An 18,544-nucleotide genomic window follows, 5' to 3' on the forward strand; every position below is an offset into this window, starting at 1 on the left:
TTATCCGCTTTGGGTTCGAGCTTATCAGGATGAAACTTTTTCACATAAGCATCGCAACCCCAAACCTTCAAGAAACGACAGCTTAGGTTTCTCTAAACCATAGTTCATACGGTGTCATCTCAACGGAATTACGTGGTGCCCTATTTAAAGTGAATGCGGTTGTCTCTAATGCCTAACCCATGAACGATAGTGGTAATTCAATAAGAGACATCATGGCATGCACCATATCCAATAGGGTGCATCTATGATGTTAGGACACACCATCACACTATGGTGTTCCAGGCGGTATTAGTTGTGAAACAATTTCCACAAGGTCTTAATTGTGTACCAAACTCGTAACTCAGATATTCATCTCTTTGATCATATCATAGACATTTTATCCTCTTGTCACGATGATCTTCAACTTCACTCTGAAATTACTTGAACCTTTCAATAATTCAGACTTGTGTTTCATCAAGTAAATATACTTAGCATCTACTCAAGTCATCTGTGAAGTAAGAACATAACAATATTCACTGCGTGCCTCAGCACTCATTGGACAGCACACATCAAAATGTATTACTTCCAACAAGTTGCTCTCTTGTTCCATCTTTCTGAAAATGAGGCTTTTCAGTCATCTTGCCCATGTGGTATGATTTGCGTGTCTCAAGTGATTTAGAATCAAGTGAGTCCAAATGATCCATCTGCATAGAGTTTCTTCATGCGCACATACCAATAGACAAGGTTCGCATGTCTCAAACATTTCAAAAACGAGTGAGTCCAAAGATCCATCAACATGGAGCTTCTTCATGCATTTTATACCAACATGACTCAAATGGCAGTGCCACAAGCAGGTGGTACTATCATTACTATCTTATATCTTTTGCCATGAACATGTGTATCACTACGATCGAGATTCAATAAACCATTCTTTTAGGTGCAAGACCATTGAAGGTATTATTCAAATAAATAGAGTAACCATTATTCTCCTTAAATAAATAACCATATTGTGATAGACATAATCCAATCATGTCTATGCTCAACGCAAACACCAAATAACAATTATTTAGGTTTAACACCAATCTCGATGGTAGAGGGGCAGGCGATGCTTGATCACATCAACCTTGGAAACACTTCCAACACACATCATCATCTCACCTTTAGCTAGTCTCCGTTTATTCCGTAGCTCTTTTATTTCGAGTTACTAACACTTAGCAACCGAACCGGTATCTTAATACGCTGGTGCTACTAGGAGTACTAGTAAAGTACACATTTAATACAATGTATATCCAATATACTTCTGTCAACCTTGCCAGCCTTCTCATCTACCAAGTATCTAGGGTAGTTCTGCTTCAGTGACCGTTCCCTCATTACAGAAGCACTTAGTCTCGGGTTTGGGTTCAACCCTGGGTTTCTTCACTGGAGCAGCAACTGATTTGTCGTTTCATGAAGTACCCCTTCTTGCCCTTGCCCTTCTTGAAACTAGTGGTTTCACTAACCATCAACAATTGATGCTCCTTCTTGATTTATACTTTTGCGGTGTCAAACATCATGAATATTTCAAGGATCATCATATCTATCCCTGATATGTTATAGTTCGTCATGAAGCTCTAGTAGCTTGGTGGCAATGTCTTTGGAGAAACATCACTATCTCATTTGGAAGATTAACTCCCACTCAATTCAAGTGATTGTTGTACCCAGACAATCTGAGTACAAGCTCAATGATTGAGCTTTTCTCCCTTAGTTTGTAGGCTAAGAAGCTTGTCGGAGGTCTTATACCTCTTGACGTGGGCACGAGCGTGAAATCCCAATTTCAGCCCTTGGAATATCTCATATGTTCCGCGACATTTCTAAAATGTCTTTAGCGCCTCAATTCTAAACCATTTAACATTACTGAACTATCACGTAGTCATCAAAACGTGTATGTCAGATGTTCGCAACATCCACAGACGATGTTCGAGGTTCAGCACACCGAGCGGTGCATTAAGGACATAAGCCTTCTACGCAGCAATGAGGACAATCCTCAGTTTACGGACCCAGTCCGCATAATTGCTACTATCAACTTTCAACTAAATTTTCTCTAGCAACATATCTAAAATAGTATAACTAAAACGCGAGCTACGACATAATTTGCAAAGACCTTTTGACTATGTTCAGGATAATTAAGTTCATCTAATGAACTCCCACTCAGATAGACATTCCTCTAGTCATCTAAGTGATACATGATCCGAGTCAATGCTACCTCTTGAGCACTGCGTTGGATTTCCCCGAAGAGGAGAGGATGATGCAGTAAAGTAGCGTAAGTATTTCCCTCAGTTTTTGAGAATCAAGGTATCAATCCAGTAGGAGATCACACACAAGTCCCTCGTACCTACACAAAACGATAGCAACTCGCAACCAACGCTTAGGGGTTGTCAATCCCTTCACGGTCACTTACGAGAGTGAGATCTGATAGAGATAATATTTTTGGTATTTTTGATAGATAGATGCAAAGTAAAAAGTAAAAGGCAAAGTAAAACAAAGCAAGTAAATAAATTAATGGAGATTGATATGATGAGAATAGACCTGGGGGCCATAGGTTTCACTAGTGGCTTCTCTCAAGAGCATAGGTATTCTATGGTGGGTGAACAAATTACTGTTGAGCAATTGATAGAAAAGCAAATAATTATGAGATTATCTAGGTATGATCATGTATATAGGCATCACGTCCAAAACAAGTAGATCGAAACGATTCTGCATCTACTACTATTACTCCACTCATCGACCGCTATCCAGCATGCATCTAGAGTATTAAGTAAAAACAGACTAACGCCATAAGCAAGATGACATGATGTAGAGGGATAAATTCATGCAATATGATAAAAACCCCATCTTGTTATCCTCAATGGCAACAATACAATACGTGCCTTGCAACTCTTTCTGTCACTGAGTAAGGACACCGCAAGATTGAACCCAAAGCTAAACACTTCTCCCATTGCAAGAACTACCAATCTAGTTGGCCAAACCACAAAGATAATTCGAAGAGACTTGCAAAGATAACTCAATCATACATAAAAGAATTCAGAGAAGAATCAAATATTGTTCATAGATAAGCTGGATCATAAACCCACAATTCATCGGTCTCAACAAACACACCGCAAAAAGAAGATTACATCGAATAGATCTCCACAAGAGAGGGGGAGAACATTGTATTGAGATCCAAAAAGAGAGAAGAAGTCATCTAGCTAATAACTATGGACCCGAAGGTCTGAAGTAAACTACTCACACTTCATCGGAGAGGCTATGGTGTTGATGTAGAAGCCCTCCGTGGTAGTTGTCCTCTCCGGTCGAGCTCCGGAACAGGCCCCAAGATGGGATCTCGCGGATACAGAAGGTTGCGGCGGTGGAATTAGGTTTTTGGCTCCGTATCTGATCTAACGGGGGTACATAGGTATATATAGGAGGAAGGAGTACGTCGGTGAAGCTCTGAGGGGCCCACGAGGTAGGGGGGCGCGCCCGGGGGGGGGGGGGTGCCCTCCACCCTTGTGGCCTCCTCGGGAACTTCTTGGAGTAGGGTCCAAGTCCCCTGGATCACGTTCGGTTGGAAAATCACGTTCACGAAGGTTTTATTCCGTTTGGACTCTGTTTGATATTTTGTTTCTTCAAAACACTGAAATAGGCAAAAAAACAACAATTCTGGGCTGGGCCTCCGGTTAATAGGTTAGTCCCAAAAATAATATAAAAGTGGAAAACAAAGCCCAATATAGTCCAAAACAATAGACAAAGTAGCATGGAGTAATCAAAAATTATAGATACGTTGGAGACGTATCAGTCAACTAGGCCGTGTCCGATCATCACGTGAGACGGACTAGTCATCATCGGTGAACATCTTCATGTTGATCGTATCTACTATACGACTCATGCTTGACCTTTCGGTCTCTTGTGTTTCGAGGCCATGTCTGTACATGCTAGGCTCGTCAAGTCAACCTAAGTGTTTCGCGTGTGTAAATCTGGCTTACACCCGTGGTATGTGAGCGTTAGAATCTATCACACCCGATCATCACGTGGTGCTTCGAAACAATGAACTTTCGCAATGGTGCACGGTTAGGGGGAACACTTTGTTGAAATTTTAATGAGGGATCATCTTATTTACTACCGTCGTTCTAAGCAAATAAGATGTATAAACATGATAAACATCACATGCAATCAAATAGTGACATGATATGGCCAATATCATTTTGCTCCTTTTGATCTCCATCTTCGGGGCTCCATGATCATCATCGTCACCGGCATGACACCATGATCTCCATCATCATGATCTCCATCATCGTGTCTCCATGAAGTTGTCTTACCAACTTATTACTTCTACTACTATGGCTAACAATTTAGCAATGAAGTAAAGTAATTACATGGCGTTATTCAGTGACACGCAGGTCATACAATAAATAAAGACAACTCCTATGGCTCCTGCCGGTTGTCATACTCATCAACATGCAAGTCGTGATTCCTATTACAAGAATATGAACAATCTCATACATCACATATATTTCATTCATCACATCCTTCTTGGCCATATCACATCATACGGCATATGCTGCAAAAACAAGTTAGACGTCCTCTAATTGGTGTTGCAAGTTTTTACGTGGCTGCTATAGGTTTCTAGCAAGACCGCTTCTTACCTACGCCAAAACCACAACGTGATATGCCAATTTCTATTTACCCTTCATAAGGACCCTTTTCATCGAATCCGATCCAACTAAAGTGAGAGAGACAGACACCCGCTAGCCACCTTATGCAACAAGTGCATGTCAGTCGGTGGAACCTGTCTCACGTAAGTGTACGTGTAAGGTCGGTCCGGGACGCTTCATCCCACAATACCATCGAAACAAGATAGGACTAGTAATGATAAGCATATTGAACAAAATCAACGCCCACAACAACTTGTGTTCTACTCGTGCATAGAATCTACGCAATAGACCTAGCTCATGATGCCACTGTTGGGGAACGTAGCAGAAATTCAAAATTTTCTACGCATCACCAAGATCAATCTATGGAGATTCTAGCAACAAGAGAGAGAGGGAGTGCATCTTCATACCCTTGAAGATCGCTAAGCGGAAGCGTTACAAGAACGCGGTTGATGGAGTCGTACTCGCGGCGATTCAAATCGCGGAAGATCCGATCTAGCGTCGAACGGACGGCGCCTCCGTGTTCAACACACGTACAGCCCGGGGACGTCTCCTCCTTCTTGATCCAGCAAGGGGAGAGGAGAAGTTGAGGGAAAACTCTGACAGCACGACGACATGGTGGTGATGGAGCTCGTGGTTCTCCAGCAGGGCTTCGCCAAGCACTATGGAGGAGGAGGAGGTGTTGGAGGAGGGAGAGGGCTGCGCCAGGGGAAGGGTACGGCTGCCCTCTCTCTCCCTCACTATACATAGGGGGAAGGGAGGAGGGGGAGGCGCCCTAGGGTTCTCTAGGGGAGGGGCGGCGGCCACAGGGGAAACCCTAGATGGGTTTGGGCGCCCCCACCCCCTAGGAAACTTGCCCCCCAAGCCGGGAGGGGCGGCTACCCTAGGGGTGGCGCCCTCACCTCCCCTGGTTACGTGAGATGGGGTGGGAGGGGCGCTCAGCCCCTTAGTGGGCTGATGTGCCCCCTCCCCTTGGCCCATAAGGCCCCCCAACGCTTGTCGGGGCCTCCGAAACCTCTTTCGGACACGCTGGTCATCACCTGGTACCCCCGGAACAATTCCGGACTCCAATACCCTTTGTCCAATATACCGATCTTCACCTCCGGACCATTCTGGAGCTCCTCGTCACGTCCGGGATCTCATCCGGGACTCCGAACAACCTTCGGTAACCACATACTATTTTCCATAACAACTCTAGCGTCACCGAACCTTAAGTGTGTAGACCCTACGGGTTCGGGAACCATGCAGACATGACCGAGACGTTCTCCGGTCAATAACCAACAGCGGGATCTGGATACCCATGTTGGCTCCCACATGTTCCACGATGATCTCATCGGATGGACTACGATGTCAAGGATTCAAGCAATCCCGTATGCAATTTCCTTTGTCAATCGGTATGTTACTTGCCCGAGATTCGGTCGTCGGTATCCCAATACCTCGTTCAATCTTGTTACCGGCAAGTCACTTTGCTCGTTCCATAATGCATGATCCCGTGACTAACTACTTAGTCACATTGAGCTCATTATGATGATGCATTACTGAGTGGGCCCAGAGATACCTCTCCGTCATACGGAGTGACAAACCCCAGTCTCGATTCGTGCCAACCCAACAGACATTTTCGGAGATACCCGTAGTGCACCTTTATAGCCACCCAGTCACGTTGTGACGTTTGGCACACCCAAAGCATTCCTACGGTATCCGGGAGTTGCACAATATCATGGTCTAAGGAAATGATACTTGACATTAGAAAAGTTTTAGCAAACGGACTACACGATCTTGTGCTATGCTTAGGATTGGGTCTTGTCCATCACATCATTCTCATACCATCTATTGATCAATGAGCTAGTCAACTAGAGGCTCACTAGGGACATGTTGTGGTCTATGTATTCACACATGTATTACGATTTCCAGTTAATACAATTATAGCATGAACAATAGACAATTATCATGAACAAGGAAATGCAATAATAACAATTTTATTATTGCCTCTAGGGCATATTTTCAACAATTGTAATGTGCTGGACGAACGCATGCAACATCGGAAAAAACCCACCAGATCACGCTCGACGTTCAATCGGCTGAGGGGTACCATGTTCCCATCTTTAAGGACATTTTCCATTTTTGAGGCAATTTAACTATTTTTTTAGCCAAATCTACTTTTTTTAGACAAGTTAACTTTTTCGAGAAAAATCTCGCGGAGCTTTATTAATTCATCACAACGTTTACAAGGATGAAAGAAAATTTACCGGGCTAACCTAACCAAACATGGCGGCCAACCCCTAAAGTTAATGCATGCTTCGCTGGACTGTGAGCTTCATAGTTTGAGCTCCTAAATTCATGGACTATATTACGTGAAATAACAGCAACATCACTTTCTTTGATTTCCCGAGTGATTGCACCATATTGTGCACACCTTTCACTCTTGACTTCGTCCACCACAATATTGCAATAGGAGGTTACATGTATGCGTTGACTGTAAAGATCCTCTGAAAGAGCCAACGCCTCTCTCACCGCCATAGCTTCAAGTGTAGTTGGGTCTGAAATAGTAGGGAAGACAATTGTCGAGCCTCGTTGGAACACCCCATTTTGATGTCTGCTGATTACCGCCACTGCCCCATGAGTTCCACTCTGTCCCACTGTGGCATCAACGTTCACTTTCAAAAAGCTTACTGGAGAGGATAACCACCTGTTATTAGCTGGTGCAACCCAAGTAGAAGCAGTTCGGGTAGGTTTTGCCAACCTTTGAATTTCCTTCAGGTAAGATGTGATGAAACCATTGATAGCATGGGGGCTTTGAAATATACCTTTTTGTAGAGCTTTCCTTTGAGCCCCCCAGATCGTCCATAATGTGACCTCAAGCCGAACAAAATGTTTAGTCTGAAGAGTGTCATGCATGGTGAAGATCCAATGCCTTGCATTCTTCTCCTGGTTCACACTCAACTATTCGACCACTTGATCCAAAGATAGGGCCCAGGTACAACGGGACGTGGGGCAGCTTAAAAAAGCATGCCGCCAGGTATCATGCACCCCGCACAGAGCACATGCTCCTGTGGTACCCATGTCGATGAAGCACTTCATTAGATGGAATTGATTGCCGCCCTAGTCGCCAAATGAACACTTGAAGTTTCAATGGAACCTGAACATTCCAAATCGAATTCCACTCACTGCTTTCGAAAGTAGTGTGAGATAAGCCTTCCTTTCTTCAAGCCATCCTTCTCTGTTAACTTTTGTTCTCACAATCATGCGGTAGGCCGAGCGGACTGTAAACATGCCTCGCTGTTCTTTGTTCCACGCCTAAAAGTCTGAGATTTTACTAGTGCATAGCGAAATTTTGAGTATAGCTTCTGTGTTTTTTTTCAAGAATACACAATTGCGTACCATAGTTTTATAGAAGGCGAAATTTTAAGTACAAGATGGCTACAAATTGCTATGAATAACTGCAAATAACGGGTATAGCTTCTGTGCTAAAAGGGGTGAAAACCGAGCGAACAAGTTCCTCTCTCCATGACGTCGTAGCACTCTGGATGAGCTCCGCCATCCAAGTGGGAGGGTTTTGGACAGTGGATGCAATTGGACGTTTGTAGCATTTTCTTTTGAGAAGAATGACGTTTGTATCTGTCCCTCGGTATCCAAATTTTGTGCCATGGACCTGCGCCGCCTGGGCTCATATCGCCCACAGTGAGTTCGCAATTGCACCAGATGACCAGAAACCCACCCAGGTCCAGCACGCGAAACCCTCGCACCCATTCGCACTGCCGCCTCCGCGGCCGCGCGCTCAACACTCGCCAGGCACCTCGCCGTTTCCGCGTTTCCTTCCTCAACGGCGACCCCGATGCCAAAATCGGCAACCCGGAGCGCGCGCCGTCGTATATAAGGATGCCTCGTCTCCCTAGCCCTAGCCTGCGCCTCCTCTGACCCTCACCCGCCGCCGGCCCCCGAAACCCTAACCCACTCCGGCGAGTAGACCCGGCACGTTCTGCTCTCTCCACCACCAGCCGCCAGAGATGGCCGCCCGCAATTCATCTGCGCCCGCCGCACACCCGCTCCACCAGGATTCCGTCGCCGCCCCCAACTCGCCCCTGCTCGCCGCCGACCCGCTCCACCAGGCTGCCGTGGCCAACCCCAACTCTCCCGTGCTCGCCGCCAACCCGGTCCACCAGGCCAGCGCGGCGGCGTCGTCGGGGATGTACGGCGCTCCTGGGGCCCTCCCAACCGAGCAAGGGTCTTTGACGGTGCTGCCGCCGCCACAAGGCGCGCCTGTGATGAAGACGGTCCAGGGCGTGAACATGATGGCTCCGACGCCCCTGCAATGACCCCCGGTGATGCAAGGGGCAAACACGGTGGTGCCGATGCCCCTGTGGGAGCTGGTCATGACCGTGCCCCTACAAGGCAGACCTGTGATGGCACCTCTGCCTTTCCCCGCAGTCCTCCATCCATGATGGCACCTCCGTCCTTTTATGATGTCGCTTCACCAATGACGGTGCAGCAGCCTCCACATGCCGGATACATGATGGGCCAGCCGCTGTTGCGTGCCAGCCCTCCACCGATGGCGGCGCTGCATCTCCCACAGGCCGTGCACATGGTGGCACAGCCGCCTTTGCCAGCTGGCCCCCCTCCTCTGAGGCGTCGCCGTCCTGACTACTTTGGTTTGTGCTTACTGCTCAATTCTCTGCCTCTGTTAGATTAATTCTTTGTTTTGTTCCTGCAGATTCATATAAAAGTTTAGCAAAGAGAAATGAAACCTTATCAGATTTGTTGATGCTTATGGTTGTAGTTTATAGAGTAGATTTTGTTGATGCTTATGGTTGTAGTTTATAGAGTAGATTTTGTTGACGCTTAAGGTTGTAGTTTATACAATAGTTTATTATTATTATTAGTATGTTTGTAGCTTATACAATTGTCTGTTTGTTGGCCATATGCACGGTTAGGCTTTTGATTATGTCTATGTAAAAAGCATATGGCTATAGACATATCTTTGATTTTTTCCTGGGAAGCTTAATAGTCAACGCTGCGGTTGTTTCTCTTATGGTTCAACATGGATATTCGAGATGTTGTTGATTGTTAGATTGTACCTTTTTTTAAGCATCACTGCATCAGGTTTGTAGACTGAAGGTTTGGATTTGTTAGTGAGAATTTAGAACATAAGTATGGCAGATTATTGTCTCATTAGCCTAAGTTTTTCTGTCAAATCTTCGAAGAAAAATCCTAGGATAGTTATAGGATACAGTTCTGGGATTTTTCTCTCTATGGTGTTGGTAGCATTTTGACATGTGGATTAAGTGTTGCCCAGCTTTTGCTATGTTAAAAACATTGGCGCAAAACTGACAGCACATATTTCTACTATTGTTCTAAAGAGCTTTGAAATGGACATCATATGACCAAATATATTATAAATCTTTAAAAACTTGAATTGGTCAATAGTGCTTATGTCAATCTGGTCGATCTAGCTTAGGGTTTGCATGCTGCTGCGTCGTAGCACGGTTGCACCCTTACTTTTGACGCAGCAATTGATAGTTTAATAAAGCTAGTTCCTCTTTCCTATTACTATCCTTCCAATATTTTATTGAGTATGACTAATTGCCATTTGGGCATTAGTTGTATATTTGTTGTCATCGCTGATCTGCATGATAGGTTAAATAAATCACCATCTCTTCAGTTGGCAGCTTAGATTTTTCTCATCTCAAAAAGTCCCCTACATTTATCAATGCGTGTGAATATCTTTAATGCTTGTTATGAAAAATCAGTGTGCATATGTCCATTTCAACCTCATAGATGATATGCTCGTCATTTTTAACTTGTTTAAACCCTTTTCCCATTGGTAACGCCGTAACAGTGAGATTGCCTTTTCCCCCCTCTCCATATGTCCCTTTCTTGATATGTGATATAGTACGATCCACATTTCAGTTAATGCTGTCCTGTTAATGCGTGTTATGAAAATTCAGCATGCATATGTCCATTTTAACCTCATAGATGACAAATGAGGTCATCATTAGCAAACGATACTGAAACATTGACATGCTCGTCATTTTTTAAACTTATTTAAACCCTTTTCACATTGGTAACGCCGTAACAGCGAGATTGCCTTTTCCCCCTCTCCAGATGTCCATTTCTTGATATATGTGATATAGTTAGATCCACACTTTAGTTAATGCTGTCCTGTATATTTTTATCGGGCTTGCTTTTTAAATGGTAGGTATAATTAATAATTTCAAGCAATCATGAGTTAGAGAACTGAGCGCTCGCCCAATGGTAGGAGTTCAGGTTGTTGAACCTACACATCTGTGTTTGAATCCCCACGGGGACTCACTTGGGTGCTATCCATGTTTATTCGTGGAGCGGTCCCACTTCTGCCTATTCGCTTGGGTGCTATCCGCGTTTATTGGTGGAGTGGTCTCACTTCTACCTAAAACAGTGGGCAGTTAAGGGAGGGATCCGTCCCCATTTAGCCCTGTTTGTTAGCAATCACGAGTGGTCTCACTTCTACCTAACAGTGCGCAGTTAAGGGAGGGATCCGTCCCCATTTAGCCCTGTTTGTTAGCAATCACGAGTCACGTGCCGCTCAATGTCTTTTAGAAGTTCATTCATTCCCAGTAACATATACATGCATATAATTTAGTTATTACACCCTTCTATAGACATGCCTTTTGGACCGCGGATGACTGGTTTTGAGCTGGAAATGGCTGGATTTGATGAATCAATGGGACTGCCTTATGGGCCTTACATAAACAATGAGGTAACACAATAATTCCTTGTTCCTCATTAAGACTAGCAGCTTCATCAGTAAATCTGAAGTACTTGATGATTTTATTTGACCTGGGGCATCTTTACAGATGCCTTCTGTTGGTTCGTATCAAACACCCTACATGTTGAAGGTTTCCCACCCAACTGTACTAGACGGGAGCTTGCACGTATCCTTTGCTATTATTATTTTGAGTTTATTTGTCATTTTATTAATAAGGGGACTATGTTGTATGTTTATGTTCTTACAAATCTTATGTCTCAGTCTTTTCTTTTGTGTTTTATCTTGCACCATTTAGTGCTTCAGCTCCTTGACTCTTGCTTCTCTAGATATATTTCGCCCTTTTACTGGGTTCTGTGCAGTAAGGCTGGTCAACACAGGATATAATAATCGACATGTAATAGCTTATGCTGACTTTGAAACTCTTGCCCAAGCCTTCTCTGCCATGAAGTCTCTGCAAGGTGAATATAACATCATTGTCAGCTGAAATTGTGTCCCTTACATTCTACTCCCTCTGTTCCTAAATATTTGTCTTTCTAGAGATTTCAACAAGTGACTACATACAGAGCAAAATGAATGAATCTACGCTCTAAAATATGTCTATACATCCTTATGTGGTAGTCCATTTGAAATCTCTAAAAAGACAATATTTAGGAACGGAGGGAGTAGTATTCTATACCTGATACTTACGTTACCAATTCTTTTGAGCTTTGGTCTGCACATCCTTTGTATCAATATCGTTGTGTTCCCAAGTTGTGACTCTTACATAAGTACTTATGGCAGTTGTCAACCCTTGTTGATCGTTTCATTGTTGCATAACTTTCCTGTTCTTACTGAGCTAGAGTTTACATGGTAGTATCTGCATGCAGACTAGAGAATACATCCCTTTGCTCTATTCTTTTCTGCTCTATTTCACTTCCAGTAGGTTGCGTGTTAACTATTGTTTATATATCACATCTCTTGCAAATATAAGTGTAGCATTTATTCATTTCATATCCAGCATCTGCCGGATAACTTTTACCTGAATATTGAGACAAGTGCCTCTAATTGCTACTACTATTTTTCCTTTTTTTTTAGTATTTTAGTGCATCAACTTTGTTCCCTAGATGATTGATTTGAGACTTTCTACAGTTAGCATAATCCCTTATGTTGTTTGTCTCACTATCCCAAAATATGTCAGTGTTATAGCATGAAATTGACAATTGTCTGGTTGTGGGCTTGAAATAAACAATGACGCTTCTTTTTGCAGGTTATTTGTTTGACATGCATGACCTATACTCAGTCAAATTGGACCTCCAGTTCCTTCCTGTTCCGTCCAAGGTAAACTGATGGCTCGTGCTAGGCGTTAAATCTTGTGGATCTCAGTTTCTTATATATCAATCTGAAACCATCAATTTGCAAATTCTTCCTTGCTTATGTTACCTCATGGGTGTGAATGGACGACTTGATTAATTGTTTCTCAGGCTTTACCTGATACACTATGATGAGCCTATATTAGAACTGGAATTGGTTTTTTAAAGTTAAATGTTGTATGAGATTCTATAGTTTGTCATTTTGTACCGTAACTTATCATGTATGTGGGTGGCCCATACATACAGTTATGAGCAATTGAAGGTTTCATATCACCAATGTTTTACAAAAGTAAAAGGTTTCTATTTGGTGGGCATATTACGTCAATATACTTTTATTGTGGATTACACAAGGGCCATGACATGGCATGTGCCTGGTGCTCTTTAAGCTGCTTATCTTGAAGATAAGCAAAGTTCTGTTCGGTCCAATGATGTTTTCTTTTGTTGGGTTACTCAGGCAAGATCGATTGTGTTCGGTTCATAATCACTTAGTCACCTAGCCCACCTGTCATGCTCTTTTGGCTAAATTGCCACAATTGTGTCCATCACACTTCGGCCATGACTCTCGGTCCATGTTCCTTTGTATGTGGGCGCCGCGCGGGGTTGCGGTGGTAGGATTCCTTGCGGTTTCGGGCGTGGCTCGCGTTGGCAGGGGAGGGATGCGCTGAACTGCCCTCCGGGCATCCTGATTTCCGGTGGATGCTTGGAAATTATGAAGATCTTTTTGGTTGTGTTGTGCCGTACCGTGTCCTCATCGGCGGTGGGTGCATGTACCCGCCGCCCATGGAGATAGAGTAGGGGATCTCTCTGTCCAACCACGCCACCGGCGAGAAGGGAGGAAATGGCGAGGAGTCATTTTTTTTAGAATGGGGCATGGGAGGATTCGAGCGGACGAGGAAGATGGTGAGATAATGAGCCTTAATGGTGATGGTGTTTGAGGTTAGCAGTGGGCCTCTTAATTGTGTTAGATGTACATTATGGAGGCCTAGTCGGGAAAGCCCATTGAGAGCCACTGCTGTCTGACGGGTGGGCGCACACAGAGGGCCCCTCTAGGAGACGGAGAGGGAGATGGCGGTGGCGGCATGTGCAGCGTGGCATCGTATTCGCGGTCAGCAATGGCGAGAGCGCGCCGCGTAGGAGGATGGTTGGGAGGCGGAGCGACATGCAGCGTCGTGGCGCATGGCCGCACCCGCACCACGGGTGAAGCAGCAGCCGCTAGGGAGCTGAGGCAAGCCGCAATCGTCCCTTAGTTTCTGTATACTTCTGCTGTCAGCTGTCACCGTAATTGTCAATAGAAATTGCCAATTTTGGTTGCTAATCCCGCAGGTTAGCACAGTAGGCCAAAAACGTTGTATCAGGCGCTTTGGCTCTTCTTCTAAGAAAATGATGCATCTTTCCATGTTTATTCTAGAAAGAACAAAAGTAGGAGATGCTAGCTTTGTAAAATTATTCTCAGATGGTGCGACACTGCGACTGCTCCGTAAAAATGTGCAACTCAAGCAGAAATGTTGGGTGTGCGTTAGTTTAGAGCGAATTGTTTGGCCATGACCCTAAAAACAGGAACCTATTTGACCATCAATTTGACCTTGCAATGTTTTTCAAATTTATCCATGAATTTGAATTTGATTGGATTGGATTGCATGACATAGTAGTTAAATGGATGTTTGGTTTGTCTAGACAAAGACCGGTATGTTTGATTCAAGTCATTGCTATATCATCCTTACATTTCGCTTGTCAGTTTACCATTGTGATTATATTAGTGTATTTTCCTTGGCATTTATGGCAATGTCCCTCAATGTATCCATGAAATGCCTATTTTATTTGCGTGCACTGTAATATGTTTTTGGGAGTCTTTCTGCTCAGCTACGTTTAAGATACTGTTCCTCTATGCATAGGATACGATGCTTATAATATATAGCTGTTTAGCTGCTAACTCATCACACTGGTGTGTGGTTTTGCAGATTCACACGGCAATCATTTTGTACAACTACTCTGGTCATGAGTAATGTTAATGTAACATATAATGGATCTTTCCATTTTATGGCTTCTCCTTACGTTTTCAACCCCAGTCTCTCGAATCCTTGGTGCTTAATAGAAAAATCACGGTGCTAGTCAATGTAGGTTATGAGGAATGGCCTGACATGAATGAGCCTACCCAGTCTTATCTTGTGTAACTTAACAGTTGAAGTAGTAATAATTGCAGCAGGTTTTTGATGTTCACCTATTGTTGCCATGCATAAAAGATTTAAAAAAACAAGATAAATATTGGTAGGATGTTGGTGCTCAAATTTGACCATGTGATATTGTGATGCGATTCTAACTTCTGCCTGGTCTGACTCCTGTGTGTACGGTGAGGAGCGCAGATCTGCTGCCTTTTGTAGTTCTGTATGCTAATGGGAAACCATCCGATGAAGGCCCTTGTGTTTCGCTGAGGTATGTGCATTAATCTTGACATCGTTGTCAGCCGAAACTGTGTCCCTTACATTCTACTCCCTCCGTTCCTAAATATTTGTCTTTCTAGAGATTTCAAGAAGTGACTACATACAGAGCAAAATGAGTGAGTCCACGCTCTAAAATATGTATATATACATCTGTATGTAGTAGTCCGTTTGAAAACTCTAAAAAGACAAATATTTAGGAACGGAGGGGGTAATATTCTATACCTGATACTTACGTTACCAATTCTATACCTGATACTTACATTACCAATTCTTTTGAGCTTTGGTCTGCACATCCTTTGTATCAATATCGTTGTGTTCCCAAGTTGTGACTCTTACACAAGTACTTACGGCAGTTTTCAACCCTTGTTGACTGTTTCATTGTTTGTTTGCATAACTTTCCTGTTCTTACTGAGCTAGAGATTACATGCTAGAATCTGCATGCAGAATAGAGAATACATCCCTTTGCTCTATTCTTTTCTGCTATGTTTCACTTCCAGTAGGTTGTGTGTTAACTATTGTTTATATATCACACATCTTGCAAATATAAGTGTAGCATTTATTCATTTCATATCCAGCATCTGCCAGGTAACTTTTACCTGAATATTGACATAAGTGCCTCGTATTGCTACTACTATTTTTCCTTTTTTTTAGTATTTTAGTGCATCAACTTTGTTCCCTAGATGATTGATTTGAGACTTTCTACAGTTAGCATAATCCCTTATTTTGTTTGTCTCACTATCCTAAAATATGTCAGTGTTATAGCACGAAATTAACACTTGTTTGGTTGTGGGCTTGAAATAAACAATGGCGCTTCTTTTTGCAGGTTATTTGTTTGACATGCATGACCGATACCCAGTCAAATTGGACCTCCAGTTCCTTCCTGGTCCGTCCAAGGTAAACCGATGGCTCGTGCTAGGCGATTAATCTTGTGGGTCTCAGTTTCTTATATATCAATCTGAAACCATCAATTTGCAAATTCTTCCTTGCTTATGTTACCCCATGGGTGAGTATGGACAACTTGATTAATTGTCTCCCAGGCTTTACCTGATACACTTTGATGAGCTTACATTAGAACTGGAATTGATTTTTTAAAGTTAAATGTTGTATGAGATGCTCTAGTTTGTCATTTTGTACCGTAACTTATCATGTATCTGCGTGGCCCATACAATACAGTTATGAGCAACTGAAGGTTTCATATCACCAAGGTTTTACAAAAGTAAAAGGTTTCTGTTTGGTGGGCATATTACGTCAATATACTTTTATTGTAGATTACACAAGGGCCATGACATGGCATGTGCTTGGTGCTCTTTAAGCTGCTTATCTTGAAGATAAGCAAAGTTCTGTTTGGTCCAATGATGTTTTCTGTTGGTGGGTTACTCAGGCAAGATTGATTGTGTTCGGTTCATAATCACTTAGTCACCTAGCCCACCTGTCATTCTCTTTTGGCTAAATTGCCACAATTGTGTCCATCACACTTTGGCCAACCAAGTAACCATATGCCATGACTCTCGATTCATGTTCCTTTGTGTGCGGGCGCCGCACGGGGTTGGGGTGGTAGGATTCCTTGCGGTTTCGGACGAGGCTCGCGTTGGCGGGGAGGGATGCGCGAAACTGCCTGCCGAGCGTCCTGATTTCCGATGGATGCTTGGGAATTGTGAAGATCTTTTTGGTTGTGTTGTGCCGTACCGTGTCCTCATCGGTGGCTGGTGCGTGTACCCGCCGCCCATGGCAGATAGTAGGGGAGCTCTCTGTCCGTCCGCGCCGCCGGCGACGAAGGAGGAAACGACGAGGAGTCATTTTTTTAGAATGGGGCATGGGAGGATTCGAGCGGAGCAGGAAGATGGCGAGATGATGAGCCTTAATGGTGATGGTATTTGAGGTTGACAGTGGGCCTCTTAATTGTGTTAGATGTACATTATGGAGGCCCAGTCGGGAAAGCCCACTGAGAGCCACTGCTGTCTGACGGGTGGGCGCACACAGATGGCCCCTCTAGGAGACGGAGAGGGAGATGGCGGCGGCGGCGGCAGGTGCGGCGTGGCATCATATTCGCGGTCAGCGATGGCGAGAGCGCGCCGCGTAGGAGGATGGTTGGGAGGCTGAGCGACAGGCAGCGTCGTGGCGCATGGCCGCACCCGCACCACAGGTGAAGCAGCAGCCGCTAGGGAGCTGAGGCAAGCCGCAATCGTCCCTTAGTTTCTGTATACTTCTCTTGTCAGCTGTCACCATAATTGTCAACAGAAATTGCCAGTTTTGGTTGCTAATCCCGCAGGTTAGCACAGTAGGCCGAAAAACGTTGTATCAGCCGCTTTGGCTCTTCTTCTAAGAAAATGATGCATCTTTCCATGTTTATTCTAGAAAGAACAAAAGTAGGAGATGCTAGCTTTGTAAAATTATTCTCAGATGGTGCGACACTGCGACTGCTCCGTAAAAATGTGCAACTCAAGCAGAAATGTTGTGTGTGCGTTAGTTTAGAGGGAATTGTTTGGCCATGACCCTAAAAACAGGAACCTATTTGACCATCAATTTGACCTTGCAATGTTTTTCAAATTTATCCATGAATTTGAATTTGATTGGATTGGATTGCATGACATAGTAGTTAAATGGATGTTTGGTTTGTCTACACAAAGACCGGTATGTTTGATTCAAGTGATTGCCATATCATCCTTACATTTCCCCTATCAGTTTACCATTGTGATTATATTAGTGTATTTGCCTTGGCATTATGGCAATGTCCCTCATTGTATCCATGAAATGCTTGTTTTATTTGCGTGCACTGTAATATGTTTTTGGGAGTCTATTTCTGCTCAGCTACGTTTAAGATACTGTTCCTTTATGCATAGGATACAATGCTTATAATATATAGTTGTTTAGCTGCTAACTCATCACACTGGTGTGTGGTTTCGCAGATTCACACGGCAATCATTTTGTACAACTACTCTGGTCATGAGTAATGTTAATGTAACATATAATGGATCTTTCCATTTTATGGCTTCTCCATACGTTTTCAACCCCAGTCTCTCGAATCCTTGGTGCTTAATAGAAAAATCACGGTGCTAGTCAATGTAGGTTATGCGGAATGGCCTCACATGAATGAGCCTACCCAGTCTTATCTTGTGTAACTTAACAGTTGAAGTAGTAATAATTGCAGCAGGTTTTTGATGTTCACCTAGTGTTGCCATGCATAAAAGATTTAAAAAAAACAAGATAAATATTGGTAGGATGTTGGTGCTCAAATTTGACCATGTGATATTGTGATGCGATTCTAACTTCTGCCTGGTCTGACTCCTGTGTGTACGGTGAGGAGTGCAGATCTACTGCCTTTTGTAGTTCTGTATGCTAATGGGAAACCATATATAAGATGAAGGCCCTTGT

At 43.7% G+C, this 18,544-nt stretch overlaps 1 protein-coding gene across 2 annotated transcripts in view; it reads left to right on the plus strand.

The window, feature by feature from the left end:
* Positions 1-16,699, plus strand: part of LOC123112779 (SH3 domain-containing protein C23A1.17) — an 81,572-nt gene extending 64,873 nt beyond the window's left edge. The window contains exons 4-6 of one of the 2 annotated variants that reach the window (XM_044533870.1): positions 11,712-11,843; positions 12,632-12,702; positions 15,095-15,164. In XM_044533870.1, the coding sequence (XP_044389805.1) occupies positions 11,712-11,843; positions 12,632-12,702; positions 15,095-15,112 (221 nt within the window). In that variant the 3' untranslated portion in view covers positions 15,113-15,164. Of the gene's footprint in view, positions 1-11,711; positions 11,844-12,631; positions 12,703-15,094; positions 15,165-15,995 lie in introns of those variants that run through there. The other variant, XM_044533869.1, reaches the window with a different exon arrangement.
* Positions 16,700-18,544: the final 1,845 nt, after the last annotated feature.

This window comes from Triticum aestivum, chromosome 5B, assembly GCF_018294505.1.
Source record: "Triticum aestivum cultivar Chinese Spring chromosome 5B, IWGSC CS RefSeq v2.1, whole genome shotgun sequence".
Classification (NCBI taxonomy): Eukaryota; Viridiplantae; Streptophyta; class Magnoliopsida; order Poales; family Poaceae; genus Triticum; species Triticum aestivum.